The sequence below is a fragment of the Propithecus coquereli genome, unplaced genomic scaffold, assembly GCF_000956105.1.
Source record: "Propithecus coquereli isolate 6110/MARCELLA unplaced genomic scaffold, Pcoq_1.0 Scaffold14, whole genome shotgun sequence".
NCBI lineage: Eukaryota > Metazoa > Chordata > Mammalia > Primates > Indriidae > Propithecus > Propithecus coquereli.
This window is the reverse complement of record NW_012138302.1, coordinates 6258732-6277546: the sequence shown is the minus strand read 5'-3', so window position 1 is coordinate 6277546 and position 18815 is coordinate 6258732. Positions and strand designations below refer to the sequence as shown.

General features: G+C 34.3%; 1 protein-coding gene across 1 annotated transcript in view; it reads right to left on the bottom strand.

The window, feature by feature from the left end:
* The window catches only part of DOCK7 (dedicator of cytokinesis 7), a 229483-nt gene that overhangs the window by 68914 nt on the left and 141754 nt on the right, over window positions 1-18815 (bottom strand). The window contains exons 23-26 of the mRNA XM_012639329.1: window positions 17492-17662; window positions 13998-14137; window positions 11175-11344; window positions 10004-10158 (exon numbers count right to left, since the gene is read on the bottom strand). Of these exons, the coding sequence (XP_012494783.1) occupies window positions 10004-10158; window positions 11175-11344; window positions 13998-14137; window positions 17492-17662 (636 nt within the window). The remainder of the gene's footprint in view (window positions 1-10003; window positions 10159-11174; window positions 11345-13997; window positions 14138-17491; window positions 17663-18815) is intronic.

Genomic DNA, 18815 nt, shown 5'->3' with positions numbered 1-18815 from the left:
GGCCTGCATTTGATTTCTAATCAAAATCCCAGTCAGGTTTTCCTACAAGTTTGACAAACTGATTTTTGAAATTTAATGGGAGAAAAGCAAAGGGCCAAGAATAGCCAAGACATTCTTGAAGAAGAACCAAGTGGGATGGTAAGGGGTAGGGAGACAAATTTGTTCTATCAGATATCCAACATTTATTAAAAAGGTAGAATAATTATGACAGTTTGATTTTGGCATATGGACAAACAGTCTAATGGTAAAGAGAGCATAAAAATGTCGTATGCGTATCTGAAAATCTGATCTGTGACAGAGCTCGCACCGTGGGTCAGTGGTGAAAGGATGGACTGTTTGATAAATGATGTTACATACAAAAATAAATTCTAGACAAAAAATTTAAATGCAAAAGGCAAAAGTTTAAAACTTTTAAAAGAAAACATAAGAGAGTATGTTTATAATCTTGAGGATAGGATAGGATATCTTAAATAAGACATAAAAAGCAGAAATCATAAGCCACAAAAAAGACGGTCACATTTGCCTACATTAAAATTGAAAATGTGTGTTCATTCAAATAAATAAATTGCAAAGGCACACCATATTTAATTAATCACCTACAATAAATACGTTAGGGTGTTAGTTCTTAATTTTCTGGTTGATAAGGGATGACTTCTAGAAAATAAAGAATTCTTTCATAACATTATTACCAGGAGTGAGGAAGAGATCCCAGATTTCTCTATTTTTGACGCAAGATTCATACCGCTCCCTCCACATTACCATAGCAACAGTTTCACCGGTACTATCTGCCTTCAGACAATCAGGATTAATCTTGCTAAGTTCTTTATCACAGTTTGTATCTATCACCTTAACAAGCCCAGCCTTCAGAAGCCTTAGTTCATGACTTATACATGCCTATACATATGATGGCCATATGGATAGTTCTTTATATTCTCTTTTCTGACCTCACTTTCCACCTGAAATTCTTCCACTATAACCTCTGGAACACACTGTCAGTCACCAACAAAACTGCCTTATATACATATTCACCAACTTCGTTGAACATTCCTTTCATCTTGCCCTGGAGGACTGAAGGTAGGATAGGAGGAACCTCCTTGCTCCTCAAGGTTCCCTGCAGAATATTCTCTTTCTCCTCTATAGGAATATATAGCTTGAATCTCATTTTATGAGACTATACCACCTGCTAACCTTCATCATTGGAGTCATATACTAATCCCCAGAGGACTGGCCCTTGTATCTTATTGCTTTTAGCTCCTAACTTACTTACAATACTTTCTGTCATAGTCCTTAGTGATTTCAATGTCCATGTATTTGATTCTTTTTTTTAAATTTCAAAATATTAAGGGGGTACAAAGGTTTTTGTTACATGGATAGCTTTTACAATGCTTAAGTCAGGGCTATTAGTGTGCCCATCATCTGAATAGTGTTCACTGTACCTATTAAGTAGGTTTTGACCTCTCCCCTCCTGCCCTCTACCCCCTTCTTGATTTCCCACGACCTTTATTTCTCTCTGTGCCTATGTGTGCCCATCAATGTCCATGTATTTGACTCTCTAGATATCCTGTACTGTTCTTTGTTCCTCAACCAACTCTTCCAATTATCACACTTACCCTTGCAGTCAAACCCTAGGTCTTTTATTACCGTTATGGCATGTACATCCCAAATCTCCATTTTAATGATCCCTCTCCACAACTACCACTTCAACTTTCCATCTCACCGCTTCCTATAAGTAAGCTGCAAAATGCACACAATACCTAGTGCTAGCAAGAACATGGATCAACAAACACTTATTCATTGCCGGTAGGAGTGTAAATTGGTACAACCATTTTGGAAAACAATTGAACCAAGTAAAACTGAACATGCGCACATATTCTGACCCTGGATTCCACTCCTAGGTGTAAACCCTAGTGAAACTCTTCTACAGAGTAATGTACAAGAACATTCATGACACCTTTATTTATAATAGCCCAAAACTAAAAATAATACAAACTTCCTCTGAGAAGAAAATGAATACATAATGTATAATATTTTCATATAATAGATTGTAATGGCATTATAGACTATAGCTGTACATATCAACATGAATGACTTTTACAAACATATACAAAAAATTAAGACATATAAGTGTATACAGTATATATTCATAAAAAGGTTAAAATACATAAAGGTGAAGAAAATATTTACAAATATATACATAGATGGCAAAACTATAAAAAAAAAGGAAGGAGGGACTTCTATTTTTGCTGAACTAGGTAATTCAAACCAACGCTCTCACTAAAAAATGAGCAAACTTGAAAGTATAAAGAGAAAGGTTTTTGGAAAAAATAGAAAAAACAAATAGAATTCAGGAAAATGAAAAAAATTTACCTAATAACTAAATTACAAACTCAATGTTTTGGTTTAATATAATATCAGGTACAATTAAGGAGAGAATTAGTAAACTAGAAGATAGATCAAAAGAAATAATCCAGCATGAAGCACAGGTTTAAAAAAAAGATGGGATATTCAGAAGAAGGACAGAGACACAGAAGACATAATAAAAGTGAGTAACATATGTTTAACTGGAATATGAAAAGAGGAGAGACAGATGGAGAAGAGCACATACTTGGGCAGATAATGGCTGAGTATTGTATAGAACTGAAGACAGATGCCGAACCATAGATTTAAGAAGTCCAAAAATACAAAGCAGAACAAATATAAAGAAATTCAAAACTAGATTCAACAGAGTAAAACCAGAGGAAACCAATCCTAAGGATACTATCATAAACAAGTAAGAGAAAAAAATGATCATCTTCAAAGAAGCAATAGGTTACAGTTGACTTATCAAAAGCCACAACAAACAAGAAGACAGTGAAAACAACGTTCTCAACATACTGAGAGAAAACAGGAAACTCAGATTCTATTAAAAAAAATTCTAAAGAATAAAAATCAAATAAAAACAGTTTTCTAACAAACAGAGAGTTCACCACAGGTGAACTCACAGTACAAAAAATTCTAAAGAACATATTTCAAAAAGAAGAAAAATGATTTCACACAGGTTAGAAATTCAGGAAAGAATGAAGAGCAAAAACAGTGGTGAACACATGGGCAAATCTAAATGATAATTGATTCTACATAGCCATAATAATCATAATGATGCCTGTGAGTTTTAACAATATATAAAATTAAAAATGCACAAAACTAGCATTTAAGTTGGGAGAGAGGTAACTAAAGTCAACCTCTTCCAAGATCCTTCTATTAACCAAGGTGAAAGTAAATATACTGATTAACATTAGACTGAATAATTTGAGGAGGCATACTGTGATTTCTAATGTAATCATTAAAAGAACAGAAACAGAATGTATAACTCCCAAAATAGTAGGAAGGAAAAGTAAAATGGGGAAAAAATGGAATGAGGAAAAGATAATCCAAAAGCAGTCAATAAATGAGAGGAAAAAAACTCACATAATAGGTGAGACAATATAAAGTAAAAAAATAAAACGTTAAATACATTAGATTTAATTATACTAAATGTACACGAATTAAAAACTCTAGAAAAAGGAAAAGATTCACAGACCAGATTTTTAAGATACAAGACAAACTCTAACTATGTGCTGTTTATAAAAGATCTATCTAAAACATAAGGATAGGCCAGGTGCAGTGGCTCACGCCTATAATCTGGGAGGCTGAAGTGGGAGGATTGCTTTAGCTCATGAGTTTGAGACCAGCCTGAGCAAGAGTGAGACCCCAACTCTACTAAAAATAGAACAAAACAGCCAGGCATGGTGGCATGCGCCTGTAGTCCCAGCTATTCGGCAGGCTGAGGCAGGATTGTTGGAGCCCAGGAGTTTGAGGTTGCAGTGACCTATGATGGTGCCACGGCACTCCAGCTTAGGGTGACAAGACCCTGTCATTCGTTCATTCATAAACAAATAAATAAATAAATAAATCATACAAGATACTTAGAACTTTATATGCCAACAAACTGAATAAATTTCTACTAGAATAAAATTTACAAAAACCAGTGTAAGAAGAAATAGAAAACTTGGACAATCGTATAGCCATTGAAGAAATTAAGTCAGTAACTTTAAAACTTAAAAAAAAAAAAAGTGGCTTGTGCCTGTAATTGCAGCTACTTGGGAGGCTGAGGCATGAGGATCACTTTGTGCCCAGGAGTTTGAGGTTGCAGTGAGCTATGATTTTGTCACTGCACTCCAGCCTGGGCAACAGAGCAATACCTTGTCTTTAAAAAAAAAACAAAAAACCCAGAAAGCAAAAAAAGAACTTTGAGTACAGATGGCTTCACACACAAGTTTTCTAAATATTTCAAGAACAAATAATTCCAATCCTAAACAAGTACTTGCATAGAAGAGAATAAAAGAGAAAACTCCCTAGCTCATTTCAATTGGCTAGCCTAATCTTGATTCCAAAACCAGAAAAGGACACTTTGAGAAAGAAAAATTGTATGCAATCTTACTTATGATTATAAATACATAAATCTTAAACAAAATATTAGCAAATCAAATCCATCAGGATTTCAATGTTGGTTTAACACTAAGAAAATCCATTTAAACCAACAACATCAAAAGATTAAAAAGCAAAATAATGTGACCATCTCAATGGATACAGGAAAAACAGCCATTAAAAATTCAACAACTCATAATTAAAAAATGAAACTCTTAGTAAACTAGAAACACAAGTGGATTTCCATAATATAATAAAGCATATCTTAAAAAACCTAAAATTTACAGACCATATATTTAAGAATGAAATGTTGAAAGCTTTATCTTTAAAGATACTGATTATCACCACTTCTATTCAACATTGTACTGGAGGTCCTAGCCAATATAATAAGTAATGAAAAAAATTGAAAAGAAGAAACTACATTGTTATTATTCACAGATTACATGATTATACATGTAGATAAAAAGACTCTATAGATGTATTATTAGTTTAGGAATTCTTTTTTTTTTAAAGACAGGGTCTCACTCTGTCACTCAGGCTGGAGTAAGTACAGTGGCACAATCATGGCTCACTGCAATCTTGAACTCCTAGGCTCAAGTGATCCTCCCGCTTCAGTCTCCCAGGTAGCTGGGAATACGGAACGTGCCACCACATAAAGCTACGTTTTTTAAATCTTCTGTAGAGACAGGGTCTTGTTATGTTGCCCAGGCTGGTCTCGAACTCCTGGCCTCAAGTGATCTTCCCATGTTGGTCTCCCAAAGTTGCTGGGATTATAGGTGTGAGACACCCTGCCCAGCCAGTTTAGCAATTCTTTTGTAAATAAAAATTATTGTACAAAAATGAATTCTATTTTCACATAAAAGCAATCAACACTTAGGAAACAGAAGTTTCAAAAAAGATGCCATTTATAAGAACATTAAAAAATATCAAGGACCAATAATAAATCTACAAAAGATATGCTAGGCCTCTTTGGTGGAAGCTGTGAAAGTTTATGTATTCACAGACATTAAAGCAGCCTAAACAATGGGGAGATCCACTGTGTTCAAAATTAGAAGATTCAGTGGTGTAAGAATGTTAATTTTCCCCCAAATTGATCCATAATTCAATATAATCTTAACCAAAATCCTAATAAGTTAATTGGTTATTGTTTGTTTTATTTATTTTAGTGGAACTTTGCAAGCTGATTTAAAAATTTTTGCAAATACGGACGGCCAAGAATTAGCCAAGAAAATATTTAAAAATGTATAATACTTTCCCTACATAATAGATCATATAAAGGCAGTACTTTATAGCCGTAGAGAAAATACTCTTTTAATAAACGGTGCTAAGACAAATTGGTGTAATATACGTAATTAATTAATTAACTAATTAACCTGGACTCCCAAATTACACTGTACAAAAAAATCAATCCCAGGTAGATTTTAAGATCAGATGTAAAAGGAAGAACAAAAAAGCATTTAAAATACAACACAGTAGAATACCTTCAAAATACTGAAATAGGAAAAAAATTCTTAAATATGATATAGAAAACACTATTAAAAAAAAGATTGACAAATTTAAGTATTTTAAAATTAGGCATTCTCACTACCAAATTCATCATTAAGTGTGTAAAACAGCAAGCCACAGAGAAGAAATATTTGAACCACTCATAACTGACAATGGATTTGATCTAGAACTGTGGTCCCCATGCAGACTGATATCAGTCTGCAGCATGTTAGGCACTGGGCTGCAGAGCTCCGCTGCCCCCTCCCATTCCATGGAAAAACTGTCTTCCATGAAACTTAGGAAATGGGGGAATGGTATTTAGAGCCGCTCTCCATCACTGGCTGATATCACCGCCTGAGCTCTGCACCTGCATCTGCACCGCCCCACCCCTACCCCCGCCGTGGAAAAATTGTCTTCCATGACACTGGTCCCTGGTACTAAAAAGGCTGGGGGCTATTGAATAAAGTCCTAAAAACCATTAAACAAAGGCAGACAACCACATGTAAAATGGGCAAAAAACTCCAGACACTTCAAAAGAGAAAATCCAAATGGTCAACATACACATGAAAAAAATGCAAATCCTCATAAGCCATCAGGGAAATGAAAGCTAAAATGAGATACAACTATAAATAACCAAACTGGCAAAAATTTAAAAATCTGACGACTCTAAGTATTACTGAACACATGAAGGAATGGGAACTCTCGTATTGTAGGTATAAGTAAAAATTAAGACAAACCCTTTGGAAAACAGTTGGGTATTATCTGGCAGAGATGAAGACACACATATCCCTACAACCCAACAAATTCTACTTCTAGGAAATATCCTAAATAAAAGTGAATATATGCATATAGGATATATATATAAAGGAAAGACTCTACAGGATTGCTATTTGTAATAATCAAAGAACAGAAACTACTCATGCATCTATCAATAAAATGGGTAAATTGATCTACAGTCAATGGAGTATCATACAGAAATGAAAATCAGTGAATTGTAGCTACATATTATAATATGAATGAATACTAAAAACATTATGTAAAACTAAACTAGTATTTAGTGATACAAACTTTGATGGTAACACTATATACAAAATTAAGCAATTATTTCACTAGTCAAGACAGTGAGTAGTTTGATGGGTAGCTGCGGTTGAGGAAGAGCACGCTATGGATTTCTGGAGGGCAGCCCATGTTCTCTTTTTTGTCCTGAGTGGTAATCACAAAGTGTTTATTTTCTAATGTTTTGAAAACTTGTTCATTTATGTTTCATGTACTCTTTCATATGTAGTATATTTCACAAAAGAAAAGTTAAAAAAATTAAAAGGTCAATAAAATTGAGAATAGTGGTCATTCCGAGGGAAAGGAGAGATGGAATTGAAGGTAGACTGGTAACTTCAAAGGTATTTGTAATGTTTGATTTCTTAAGCTGGGCAGTGAGTATACTGCTGTTTCTTTTATTATTATATTTTGTACATGTACTTTATATATTGTTTTATATGTGTGTCACCCAAAGTACAAATGACAAAAAAGCTGATAAACTGAAATTTATCAAAATTAAAAACTTTTACACTGCAAATGATACCATCAAGAAAGTAGAAAACATAATCCATAGAAAGGGAGAAAATACTTGTAAATCATGTATCTCATAAGGGATTTATATCCAGAATGTATAAAGAACTTTTTCAATTCAATAACAAGAAGATGAATAACACAATTTTAAATGGCAAAAGATTTGAATAGACTTTTCTCCAAAGAAGATACACAAAAAAATGTGCCAATAAGCACATGAAAAGATGTTCAACATCTTTAGATCCTTAGGAAAATGCAAATCAAAATCATAGTGAGATACCATTTCGTATCTACTAAAGGTGGCTAATCAAAAATCTGTCTTTTTGATTAGCCACCTTTAGTGACAAGTGTTGGTAAGGATTTGGAGAACAGAAACTCTTATTCATTGCTGGCAAAATGAGAAATGTTGCAGCCATGTTGAAAAAAAAAAAGAGTTTAGAAATTTCTCAAAATGCTAAATGTAGAGATACCATATGACCCAGCAAATCCACTCTTAACTATCTACCTAAGAGAGATGAAAACATATATGCATGCAAAGACTTGTACACTAATGTTCATAGCAGGTTTATTCCTAACAGCAAAAAGTGGAAATGACTCAAACTAGTACAACCTCTGTGGAAAGTAATATGGAGATACCTCAAAGAGCTACAAGTAGAACTACCATTTGATCCAGTAATCCCATTACTGGCATCTACCCAAAAGAACAAAAGACATTCTATAAAAAAGACATCTGTACTCAAATGTTTATAGCAGCACAATTCACAATTATAAAGATGTGGAAACAAGCCAAGTGCCCATCAATACATGAGTGGATTACTAAATGTGGTATATGTATACCATGGAGTTCTACTCAGCCACAAAAAAACAACGGTGATCTAGCACTTCTTGTATTAACCTAGATAGAGCTGGAGCCCATTCTACTAAGTGAAGTATCATAAGAATGGAAAAAAAAGCACCACATGTACTCACCATCAAATTGGTATTAACTGATCAACACTTATGTGCACATACAGTAGTAACATTAATTGGGTGTTGGGCAGGTAGAAGGGGGAGGAGGGGATGGGTATATTCACACCTAGTGGGAGCGGTGCGCACCATCTGGGGGGATGGACACGCTTGAAGGTCTGACTTGGGCGGGGCAAAGGCAATATATGTAACCTAAACGTTTGTACCCCCGTAATATGCTGAATTAAAAATAAAGTGGAAATGATTTAACTGTTCATCAACTGATAAATGGATAAACAAATCTGGTATATCAACACAATGAAATACTACTTGGTAATACAAAAGGAAAGAAGTATTTACACGTGCTACAACATGGATGAACCTCAAAAACATCATGCTTGGTGAAAGAAACCACATACAAAAGATCACATAGGGTATAATTCCATTTATATGAAATATCCAGAATAGGTAAATCTATACAGATAGAAAGTAGATTAGTCACTATCTACTACTGGGGTAGGCATAAGGATTCTTTTCAGGGTGATAGAAATGTTCTAAAATTAGCTTGTTGTGATGGCTGCACATCTCTGTAAATACACTAAAAACCATTAAACTGGCTGGGCGCAGTGGCTCACGCCTGTAATCCTAGCTCTCTGGGAAGCCGAGGCGGGCATATTGTTTGAGCTCAGGAGTTCGAAACCAGCCTGAGCAAGAGCGAGACCCCGTCTCTACTAGAAATAGCAAGAAATTAATTGGACAACTAAAAATACATAGGAAAAAAAAAATTAGCCGGGCATGGTGGCGCATGCCTGTAGTCCCAGCTACTTGGGAGGCTGAGGCAGAAGGATTGCTTGAGCCCAGGAGTTTGAGGTTGCTGTGAGCTAGGCTGATGCCATGGCACTCTAGCCTGGGCAACACAGTGAGACTCTGTCTCAAAAAAAAAAAAAAAAAAAAAAAAACCATTAAACTATACATTTAAAATAGGAGAATTTTTTAATATGTAAATGATATCTTAATAAATTTATAAAAAGTTGTCAAGTAGGGCAGCTTCCATAAATAATTGTTGCATTTTTCTGAAAGAATGTCATTTAAAACTCTTACAACTTGATTTTGCTCTATTGGCAGTTTGGTTCCTCCCTGCCTCCATATCCTTCCCTCTTTAAGGGAGAAATAGTACAGGGGCATAGGAAATATTAACTTTTTGAAAACACAAAAAGATTTCTTCACAGATAAAAAAAATTCTCAACTGTTAAATAACAAAGAATATTTCTTAGGGCTGACAAAAAATAAAATGGATTTAAAAATAAAGAAAATGAGATAGTGAGGCAATTTTCAAAATTCTGAATGGTAGAAAACAGGGCTTTATCCCATAAACCCTGAGGTAATAGTTTTTGAAACAGCTTGGTACAAGATAGGTAATATTTTGGGAACTTTAATGTTTTCATAAAATAAGAGTACTAAGAGTACTTTTGCATCAGCTAATACAATAATCTGTCATTTAAGGGCACATCCTTGTAAATATCTGTTTTTCCAGAAAAAATTTCTGTAGGAGGATTGTTTTTACCGTTGATGTGAGGAGGAAACTGCCAGGCCTTGTTAATTGAGGGACCGATGTTCCTGCAATTGCCATCGCAACGGTCTGGCTTATCATATTTCCACTGTCACTTTCAAAATCATCCGTCGCTATACAAATTGGTCTTCCTCGTTGATTGTGAGTTTCTGAGAAAAATAAGCCCCCAAAATTAAGTAACAACACTGTTTAGCTCAACTAACAGTTATTGAACATGTACTTCCTTTTCCTATTTTCTATTATTCTTTAAAAGTAAAACCTGTTAACATGTAATATTTATCATTAGATTTACTTCTTCTAGATAATATTTTAATCAATAACTCATTCTTATGGTAATAATTTATAGTTTTAGAGAACTTTACCTTGCTAATAAAAGATATAATAATATAAACATTTCTGCCTTCAGGAAAGGAAATCCATTTTAGTGATCAAAATACTGGGAAGACTATACTCAACTATCAGTCCCTTAAAGGCAAAAAGTTCGTTATCTTTATAGCATCAGCATCTGTCAAAGTTCTTAATACATATTAGGTACTCAGGAAATGTTTTTGTTTTATTGAACTGGAAGTACTTTACTAAGCTAATTGCTAATTTAAATTCCTTCATTTGCCCTAAAGAAATATTGTTGCAACCTAAATTCTACATTTGAGTGAATTCCAATTTAAGTAAATTCTAAATATGAAAAGTAAGATCAGTAAAACTTTGGGAGTTCTAGTTTTGAAGAAAGCAACATAACTTCAACTTGTTAACCCAGTGTTGGCAATACACATAATTCTTGATACTCAGATGAATATTAATTTCAATTATATATATAAATAAAGCTGAAACAGAGGGTGGTAGACAGAGGTCAGGTTTTCTTGTATTTTTTTCTTCAGATGCATGGTACATATTCACACAAACAAACCTATTTCCCAAAAGGGAGTTATAGAATACCATGAAGTCATTATTTTTAAGTTTATCATAAGAACTACTTACAGGAATCTTGGGCTGAATTCTCTCACATAATCAAAAGTTTTTCAGCAATATGGTTAAATATTTATAGTTTATTTTTATCAATGTATATTTGCTTATTTTCCTAAAATAAGATCTTTATCCTTGAGATAGTTTCCAAGACTTTTCAACATTGAGCTTTGCCTTTAAAATTTGTCCTAATTCTACTTAGTACCTGTAAAATCATGCAGCTGAGGTACAGTTTCCATAATAATACCAATCAGAGGTAGATACAACATGGCCACCCGAGCCTTTATCTGAGGGTCAGAGTACCGTGGGTCGGAGTCATGACTGGATAGTAAATTGTGTACCATATTGATGACTTTCTTATGCAATCCAAACAGTCTATTTAAAAAGAAGAGGAAGAAGAAAAAAGTAGTAAGGTCACCGAGATTGGTTAATATCTTTAAAACAAATAGTTAAGTCATGGTACTGAAAATACTTTGTTTAATTTAACTTTGCCATGTATTTGCATGTATTTCTATAAAATATTTATTTTAAAATAAATAATATATATAAAAATATAAAAAATAAGAATTAAAAAAGTAAATGGTATACAAATTCACTTGGGAATAAATCTGAATATTTTTATATTAACTCCTTATTAACTCCTTAGTATATTTGAACAATAAAGGACTTAAGACCACTTATAGCTACACTTGAAGCAATAAAAGGTAAATTTTAAGTAGCTGCAAATTTTATTTTATCAAATCAGATCTTTTCACATTTACCAAAAATAAATTATTTCCTTTTCTAAAAGAAGAATCCTCTCCCTAATGGATTATGTAGGCCACAGGCTGGAGTTGCCTTTGACATCTCTATTTAAACTGAACTTCCTTGCTCATATACCTCATTTGGACCTTAAAACTTTTCTAGACTCCTGACCCCTCTCAATTTCAATCTTGCTAATACACTAGGAAGGGTCACTCTCAACATTTTTTGTTCCTCTCCTTAGATTGAAGACACTTAGATTATGCAAACCATTCTAATTAAAAATTCATCCACTCTAACTGGCCCTTGACACTGCACCCAGCAGCAGTTTCAGATCTTATTCTCTCTCCTTACGCCTCTTAACTATCAATCTCAAGAGAAGACCTTACCTCCAACCTCTCTTAGGAAAGAAAGGCCATTCTGAATTTGCCCTGGCCATATCTTTTAACACATCTCCATCTTCATACCTTCCAAATCATCTGTCCTTTTTGTCTCAGAAAAAGCTGTATCTTCTCCCGGAAGGTAATTTCTCCATGTGTCTGATGAACCCTATCTTTCTTCACTAGCTTCAATGTCTCCCCTCATTAAGTTCTTCCCTTCTTTTTTCAAGTATGTCTTTCTTTTCTTAAAAATACATCTTCGCTTTAAAAGCTGGGATTAGAAAACAGGTAGTCTTACTCTAGAGCCCTTGATTTTATCCAACATTTTACATAGCTGTATATGAAATCTAGATGGAGCTTCTTTCTTCTCCTCTCCATATTTTTATTTCGAAAGTATACTTTCACAGAGGCTTTAAAATATATGAAGGCAAAGCGCTGAAAGAAAAGCATTCTTTAAGACTACAACATCCAGAAACAGTCTACCTGCACTTGATGTTTTGCCTGCAAGGTGGCATCATTGAGCCTTCCTTCCATCAGCTCACCCAGAAATACAGCTGAGACAAGAGGATCTGCCTGCATTCCCCTGCTGTCAGCTGCCACAAGAAGTGTGGCCACACCAACAACCTGTGCCCTACGAAGAAGATCAAATAAGGCCTCTTGGCTAGCTCCTCCTCCCCCTGCTGGGCAGCCTCCTGCCCAAGTCCCATGGTCCTGAGGCCTCAATAAAGTTTCCCTTTCATTGACTGGGAAAAAAAAGAAAGTACAGTTTTTAAGTTCTCCCCTTTGACTTCTTGTATCACTACTAATGATTTCCAAACCTGAATACAATTTATCGAGCATTGACTATATCCCTGACATACTGCTGAAAGCCCGATAAACCTTCTCTTTCATTTATTCAACAAATACACCAGACGACCCTTGTAAAAAACTATTTGAAGGGATCTCTTTGCTTTTGTTTTTTTTTTGTATGACAACTCTTTTATTACAACTTAAGGCAGCAAAGTTTAAATTTTAGGAGGAAAAGGAGCAACAAAAGGTGTTATAAAAATATTTTCTCTCAATTAACAAAATTCCACTCGCTGGAACTTTGCATTTCTTATCCAAGCTCTCATTACTATAGACATATTCCTAAAAAGGAGCTTATAAAGAAAATTTCCTTTTGTGGAATCTTACTATCTCAGTCTTCCATGAGGTCAAACTGCATTATAAACTTATAATAATCCAATTAGGAGAAAAAAATTTTTAAAAAGTAATTATTGCCCAAATGATTATGGTCATACAGATTTTTGAAAATAACTATTAAGATGAATGTAGCCCATAAGGGATGCTAGACCACAACACATCAAGCTATTTCTATAAATTCAAATCATTCAACAATATACCTTTCTTTTCTTACAATATCAATTTCCAAAAATCCTCTAAAAGTATACACAATTTTAAAAGTTTTTAAAACCTAAGGATATTTGTTTATAGGACAATTTTTAAAATAAGATGCTATATAATATAATTGCAAATGATAAATTTTCCACACAAGGAATCAAGTAAAAGACTAGAATATTTTTCTTAACTGAAAAGCACCAACTGTTTATCAATAAATCAAAGAGTCCATCTACTAAGATGCACAATTTATTTTAAATACTATTAAGACAAAAAAAGAATGCTGCCAAATAAACTGTGATATTCTACCAATGTTAAGATAAATCTCAAATTCAGAGATGGCAAAATATGAAAAAAGTCTTAAAATTGATGAAATATAGAAATAATATGGATATGGAACTTAGTGAACAGAAAAAGTAGAAAAAGTGAAAGCGTATTGTTTTGATTCTTAGTAAGTGTAAGTGGAATAATTCTGTCCCACTGTTCAAAATCAAATTGATACTCTACAAAGGAAAAACTGGTCTACTCACCCTTCAGCATCAGGGTCTAAAATGACGGCAAGCTCTGTTAGCACAAGTCCTGCCAAATAATGCTGTTGGCGGAAAGGCACAGACAATTCAAACATATTTGCAATCTTTTGGTCTTGTACATTTGTGGAAAACCCAGAACTCTGTTGGGGAGTGAGGTAGAACAAAGTTGTATCAGCTGTGCAACAAAACATCCTACAGAGCATTACAAGTGAAATGTGAGTATTATTTGAAAGCGAGATAAAATTTATCCATGGTAGTTTATTTTATATTACTATTATTAATATTGGAAAAAGTAATACTCATACTTTTGGTAAAGAAAATTTTAATGAAACTACTTTATTGATTTGATCACTTTATTACTGAAATAAATTAATATTAGGTCATTAAATATGAAATGTCTGGTTTTGAATCAAAAATTTCATTTATTATATCTCAAACAAGGAGTACAGTTAATCAAAGTATGTGCCTCAACTATGGACACAGTTTTGCCATCTTAATGGTAGCTTGTTTATGCCAACAGCGCAAAAACCTGGAGAGCAAGTGGCAATGAAATCACAAAAGGTGTTTTCCAGAGCTTGCTGAGAATTGAATATTTATCCTTGCAAGAAGTGGCCCAAAGCCTGGAAGTAGCGGTAGTTGGTGCAAGGTCTGGTGAACATGGTGAATGACAGAGAGTTTCCAAGTCCAGCCTGTGTAGTTTGAGCAGTATTGTTTGTGCAACGTGTGGTCAAGCATCGTCCTGCAAGAGGACTGGCCTGTCTCCATTGACCAATCTCAGCTGCTTAATCACAAGCATCCTGATCATTTCATCCAGTTGGTTGCAGTAGACATCCGCTGTAATTGACCAGGTTTCGTGAAGCTATAGTGGATGATACCAGTGCTGAACCACCAAACAGACAGCATCAGCTTTTCTTGACGAATATTTGGTTTTGGACTGTGTTTTGGCACTTCATCTTTATCCAACCATTGTGCTGAATGCTTTTGATTGTCAAAAAGAAGCTATTTTTCATCACACATAACAACATGGTATAGAAATGGTTCACTTTTATGTCGTGACAGCAAAGAAAGGCAAGCTTCAAGATTATTTCTCTTCGGAAACTCATTTAATTCATGCAGTACCCATCTATCCAGCTTCTTTACCTTGCCAATTTGTTTCAAATGGTCCAATATTGTTGGAATAGTAACGTCAAACCTTGCTGCTGATTCACAGGTAGGTTGAGCTGGATTCACTTCCACTACAGCTTTCAATTCATCATTATCCACCTTGGTCTCAGGTCACCCACATGGCTCATTTTCAAGATTAAAATCACGGGAATGGAACTTTTCAAACCATTGATATACTGTGCATTCATTAGACACCTCTTTCCCAAGCACTTTGTTGATATTTTGAACTGTCTGCGCTGTATTGGTTCCATGACAGAACTCGTATTTGAAAATAACACGAATTTTTGACTCTATGGTTTCACAAAAATTGCTCTTAAGGAAATGTGAAAGAAAATCACAAGACAAAATGTACATTTGAAAGACTAAGGATGTACTTTCACAATATACATAAAACAAGAAGTGTCAAAGTGAAATGTCAGAGATATCAACTGTCAAACTTAGTACTTAAGGAAATCGGACATTTCATACTTAATAACCTTCATAATAAATGGAAACTTTAATTAGTTTCAAATTCCTTTTTCTCAAATCAAAACCTGTCCATGTTTTCTCCTCATTCTTTTAGCCACTTAATGCTTCAATATCATCCTCTGAAGGAAGAAAAGGCAACTAAATCCAAATGATATAGTATGTACTCACCACAGATTATAAGAGAAATATTCATAGTCAAGGCTATTGTTATCCAAAGAAATTCTATACACCAGTAAAGCTGTTTTTCAGAGAACATACTACCCCTGGAAAAATACTACCATTCTGTAGTCTACTGAGTTTAAAAAGCTTTAATACTGCAAAATAGCATCCCCCAAAATATATTCCATATTAAGGAATACCCATGTGGGATTTCTTAGGACAACAACAGATTTCAGGTTTCTATTTTTTTCTTTGAGACGGAGTCTCGCTCTGTTGCCCAAGCTAGAGTGCCATGGCATCAACCTACCTCACAGCAACCTCAAACTCCTGGGCTCAAACGATCCTCCTGCCTCAGCCTCACGAGTGGCGAGGACTACAGGTGTGTGCCACCACACCCAGTTCGGATTTCAGATTTCTCTATGGAGAAATCATCTTCCTTATATAGTATATGATATTTTTCCTGGACCTCTCCCCAAAAGAGTGATGTCTCTATTCTGTATTAGAATCTGAAAATTATGTAATTAGATAAGAAAGTGGACAATAAGATAATGGAAGAAATTCTATGAGAATTTCTTGGCTGAATCGGATGTTCAGTAAGGAGTGAGATGTAAACAAATGTGCTTCATTGAAGGTTTTAGGAACTGTACCTATGATTAATTTGTCCCTAACTGTGTAGCCACATCTTTGGCAGAGAACAGGGAAAGAAAGAAAAAGATTAGCCTTATCCATTATAGGAAATATATGCTAGCCACTCTGTGGAAATAGGCTGATCCACATTTTTTACAAAGAAAAAATGAAAAGTTGTGGGTACTCTCTGATGTTTTCTAGTCTTTCTAAGTGTAGTTTAAATTTTTCTTCTATCAAGCATATGAGATTGATCTACCCTAGGGATTCTATTCAGGAATTACATATCTTGAAAACAAAATTAAGAGTTTAAGATCGATTTTGACTTTAGACATTAAGAGCTTAAGGAAGTAGCCTGATTGCCTTAGAAATAAGATAGCAGAAAAAGTGTTTCAGTGGAAGAAGAAAAAGCCAACCTTCTTTGATACTAAAACCACAAAATACCTTAATCTCAACCTATGTGAGAGGATATACTTATTAATTGCCAAAATAACACATTTTCAGCTTTAGAGAAACTACTAGGTGTTGAAGTCAAGTGCTACCCACTTAAAACCTACAAATGTTCATCTAGTTTCCTTTGGGGTTTCCAGATAAAAGAGAGTTAGGCAGGGCTTTGTAGTGTCTGAAATGTAGTTTGATTTCTTTCTCTGCTCACCTATGCTTCATCCCCCTTCCTTTCACAGGTATTGATCACCAAAAAACATCTTGCACCTGAGACTCATTCTTAGTGTCTGCTTCAAGAGAACCCAATTCGTGAAAACATCTAAATAATTGAGTTTATTTAGGTGAATTCATTCACCTGCACATAAATCTGTGAAAGGAGTACAACATAGTGGTTAAGTACTTGGGCTTCAGATTAAAGGTTTGGTTCAAAGCCTGGCTCTGCCACTTTTTACTCAGTAATGTGTGTTTCTGTTTTTTCATCTGTAAAATGGATATAATAACAGAACGTACCTCCTAGAGTTATTTTTGGGATTACATCAATTAATATTTATAAAGCACTTAGAACTGAGCCTATCATACAGCCGTTACTCAGTAAGTATTAGTTATAAATTTGTATTTTCGTACACTTTGCATACCTGGGATGTCGCAGAAGAAACAGAAGGTGATGGAGACGCAGGTGGAGTAAGTAAGCTACAGGGTAAGTTTAACGTAACATAGTGCTCATGGCTGCAGATGATTCGTAGAAAATCCAGCCTCAAGGACACCAGGACACTTGGATTTGGTAATGAATAAAGCTTTGAAGACACCTTGTAAGTATTGCATAAATAAGAGGACACCAGTTGAACATATTATTTCTCTAATACTAACACCAGAATTATAGATTAAAGAATTAAAGATTAGTACTCAAGAGCAATCTTGGGTTTTGTGGTTTAAATAAGTTTAATTTAGATTTTTCCAGAGTTAAGACTAAAATTAAAAATTTGTAAAATTTAAGGTTTACTGTATAAATTCATTTGACTAACCTAAAGCCATATTCTTATACTTCCAATAAAGTATTAATATTTCTACTTCTCAAAAATGCACTTTATGAGAAGGTATGCCACCATGATAACTTCATATTACTTCTTAAAAAGAAATTATCCATTCTTTTTATAGCGTTTTGTGATTACCTGTATTTATAGTTATCTATTTGTCTATTTTCCCAGTTACAACATAAGCGACTTGAGGAGACATACTATAAATTAACTTACTAGCTTTAGTATTCCTAGGGTTTACTCCAATGTTTAGCAAATTTAGAGGGTCAGTGCTTAAAGAATAAAAACAGTTTTGGTAAAAATTATATATAACGTTTTGGGGGGAAAGTAAAACTAATACATATAAGTGTTGCAAATATTTGCAAGTGTATCAGTGCCAATGCACAGTTTTAACTTTTCTGACTATTAAAAGAAACAAATATCCAATAAAACAGATCTTCAAAATTCTAAGTATTAGACAACAAATAGAATTCTTGACTATTAGCTCCCCAAAACTAATCTGTGGACCCCTGGGAAGTGTTTCACAGGCACTGCGTGCTCCTCACCCCTACCACCAGGATTCAAACTCCTCAATAACTCTGAGATGAGACCCAGAGATCTGTATAATTTTCAAGCTCCTTTAAAAGGAATAAAACAAAATCAGCTATTTGTAGACAAGTTCCTTTTTGTTAAGTAAAGGAAGATAATGAATGACATTTGGGACTTGGGTAAACATCTGTCCATAATTCTAAATTCTACAATGTTCAGGGTTGCATTAGGAGGAATACGCAGCAAAATTCAATTGCTTTAAAAATCACTCAAGATACAAAAGTTCAGTTAGCTGTTTATTCAGTATAAATGCTACACTTGCAGGTTATCTCGAGGCTGCTTTAAATTGACATTACTATTGACTTAATGGTGTGTTCCAGAACGGAAATTAAAGAGT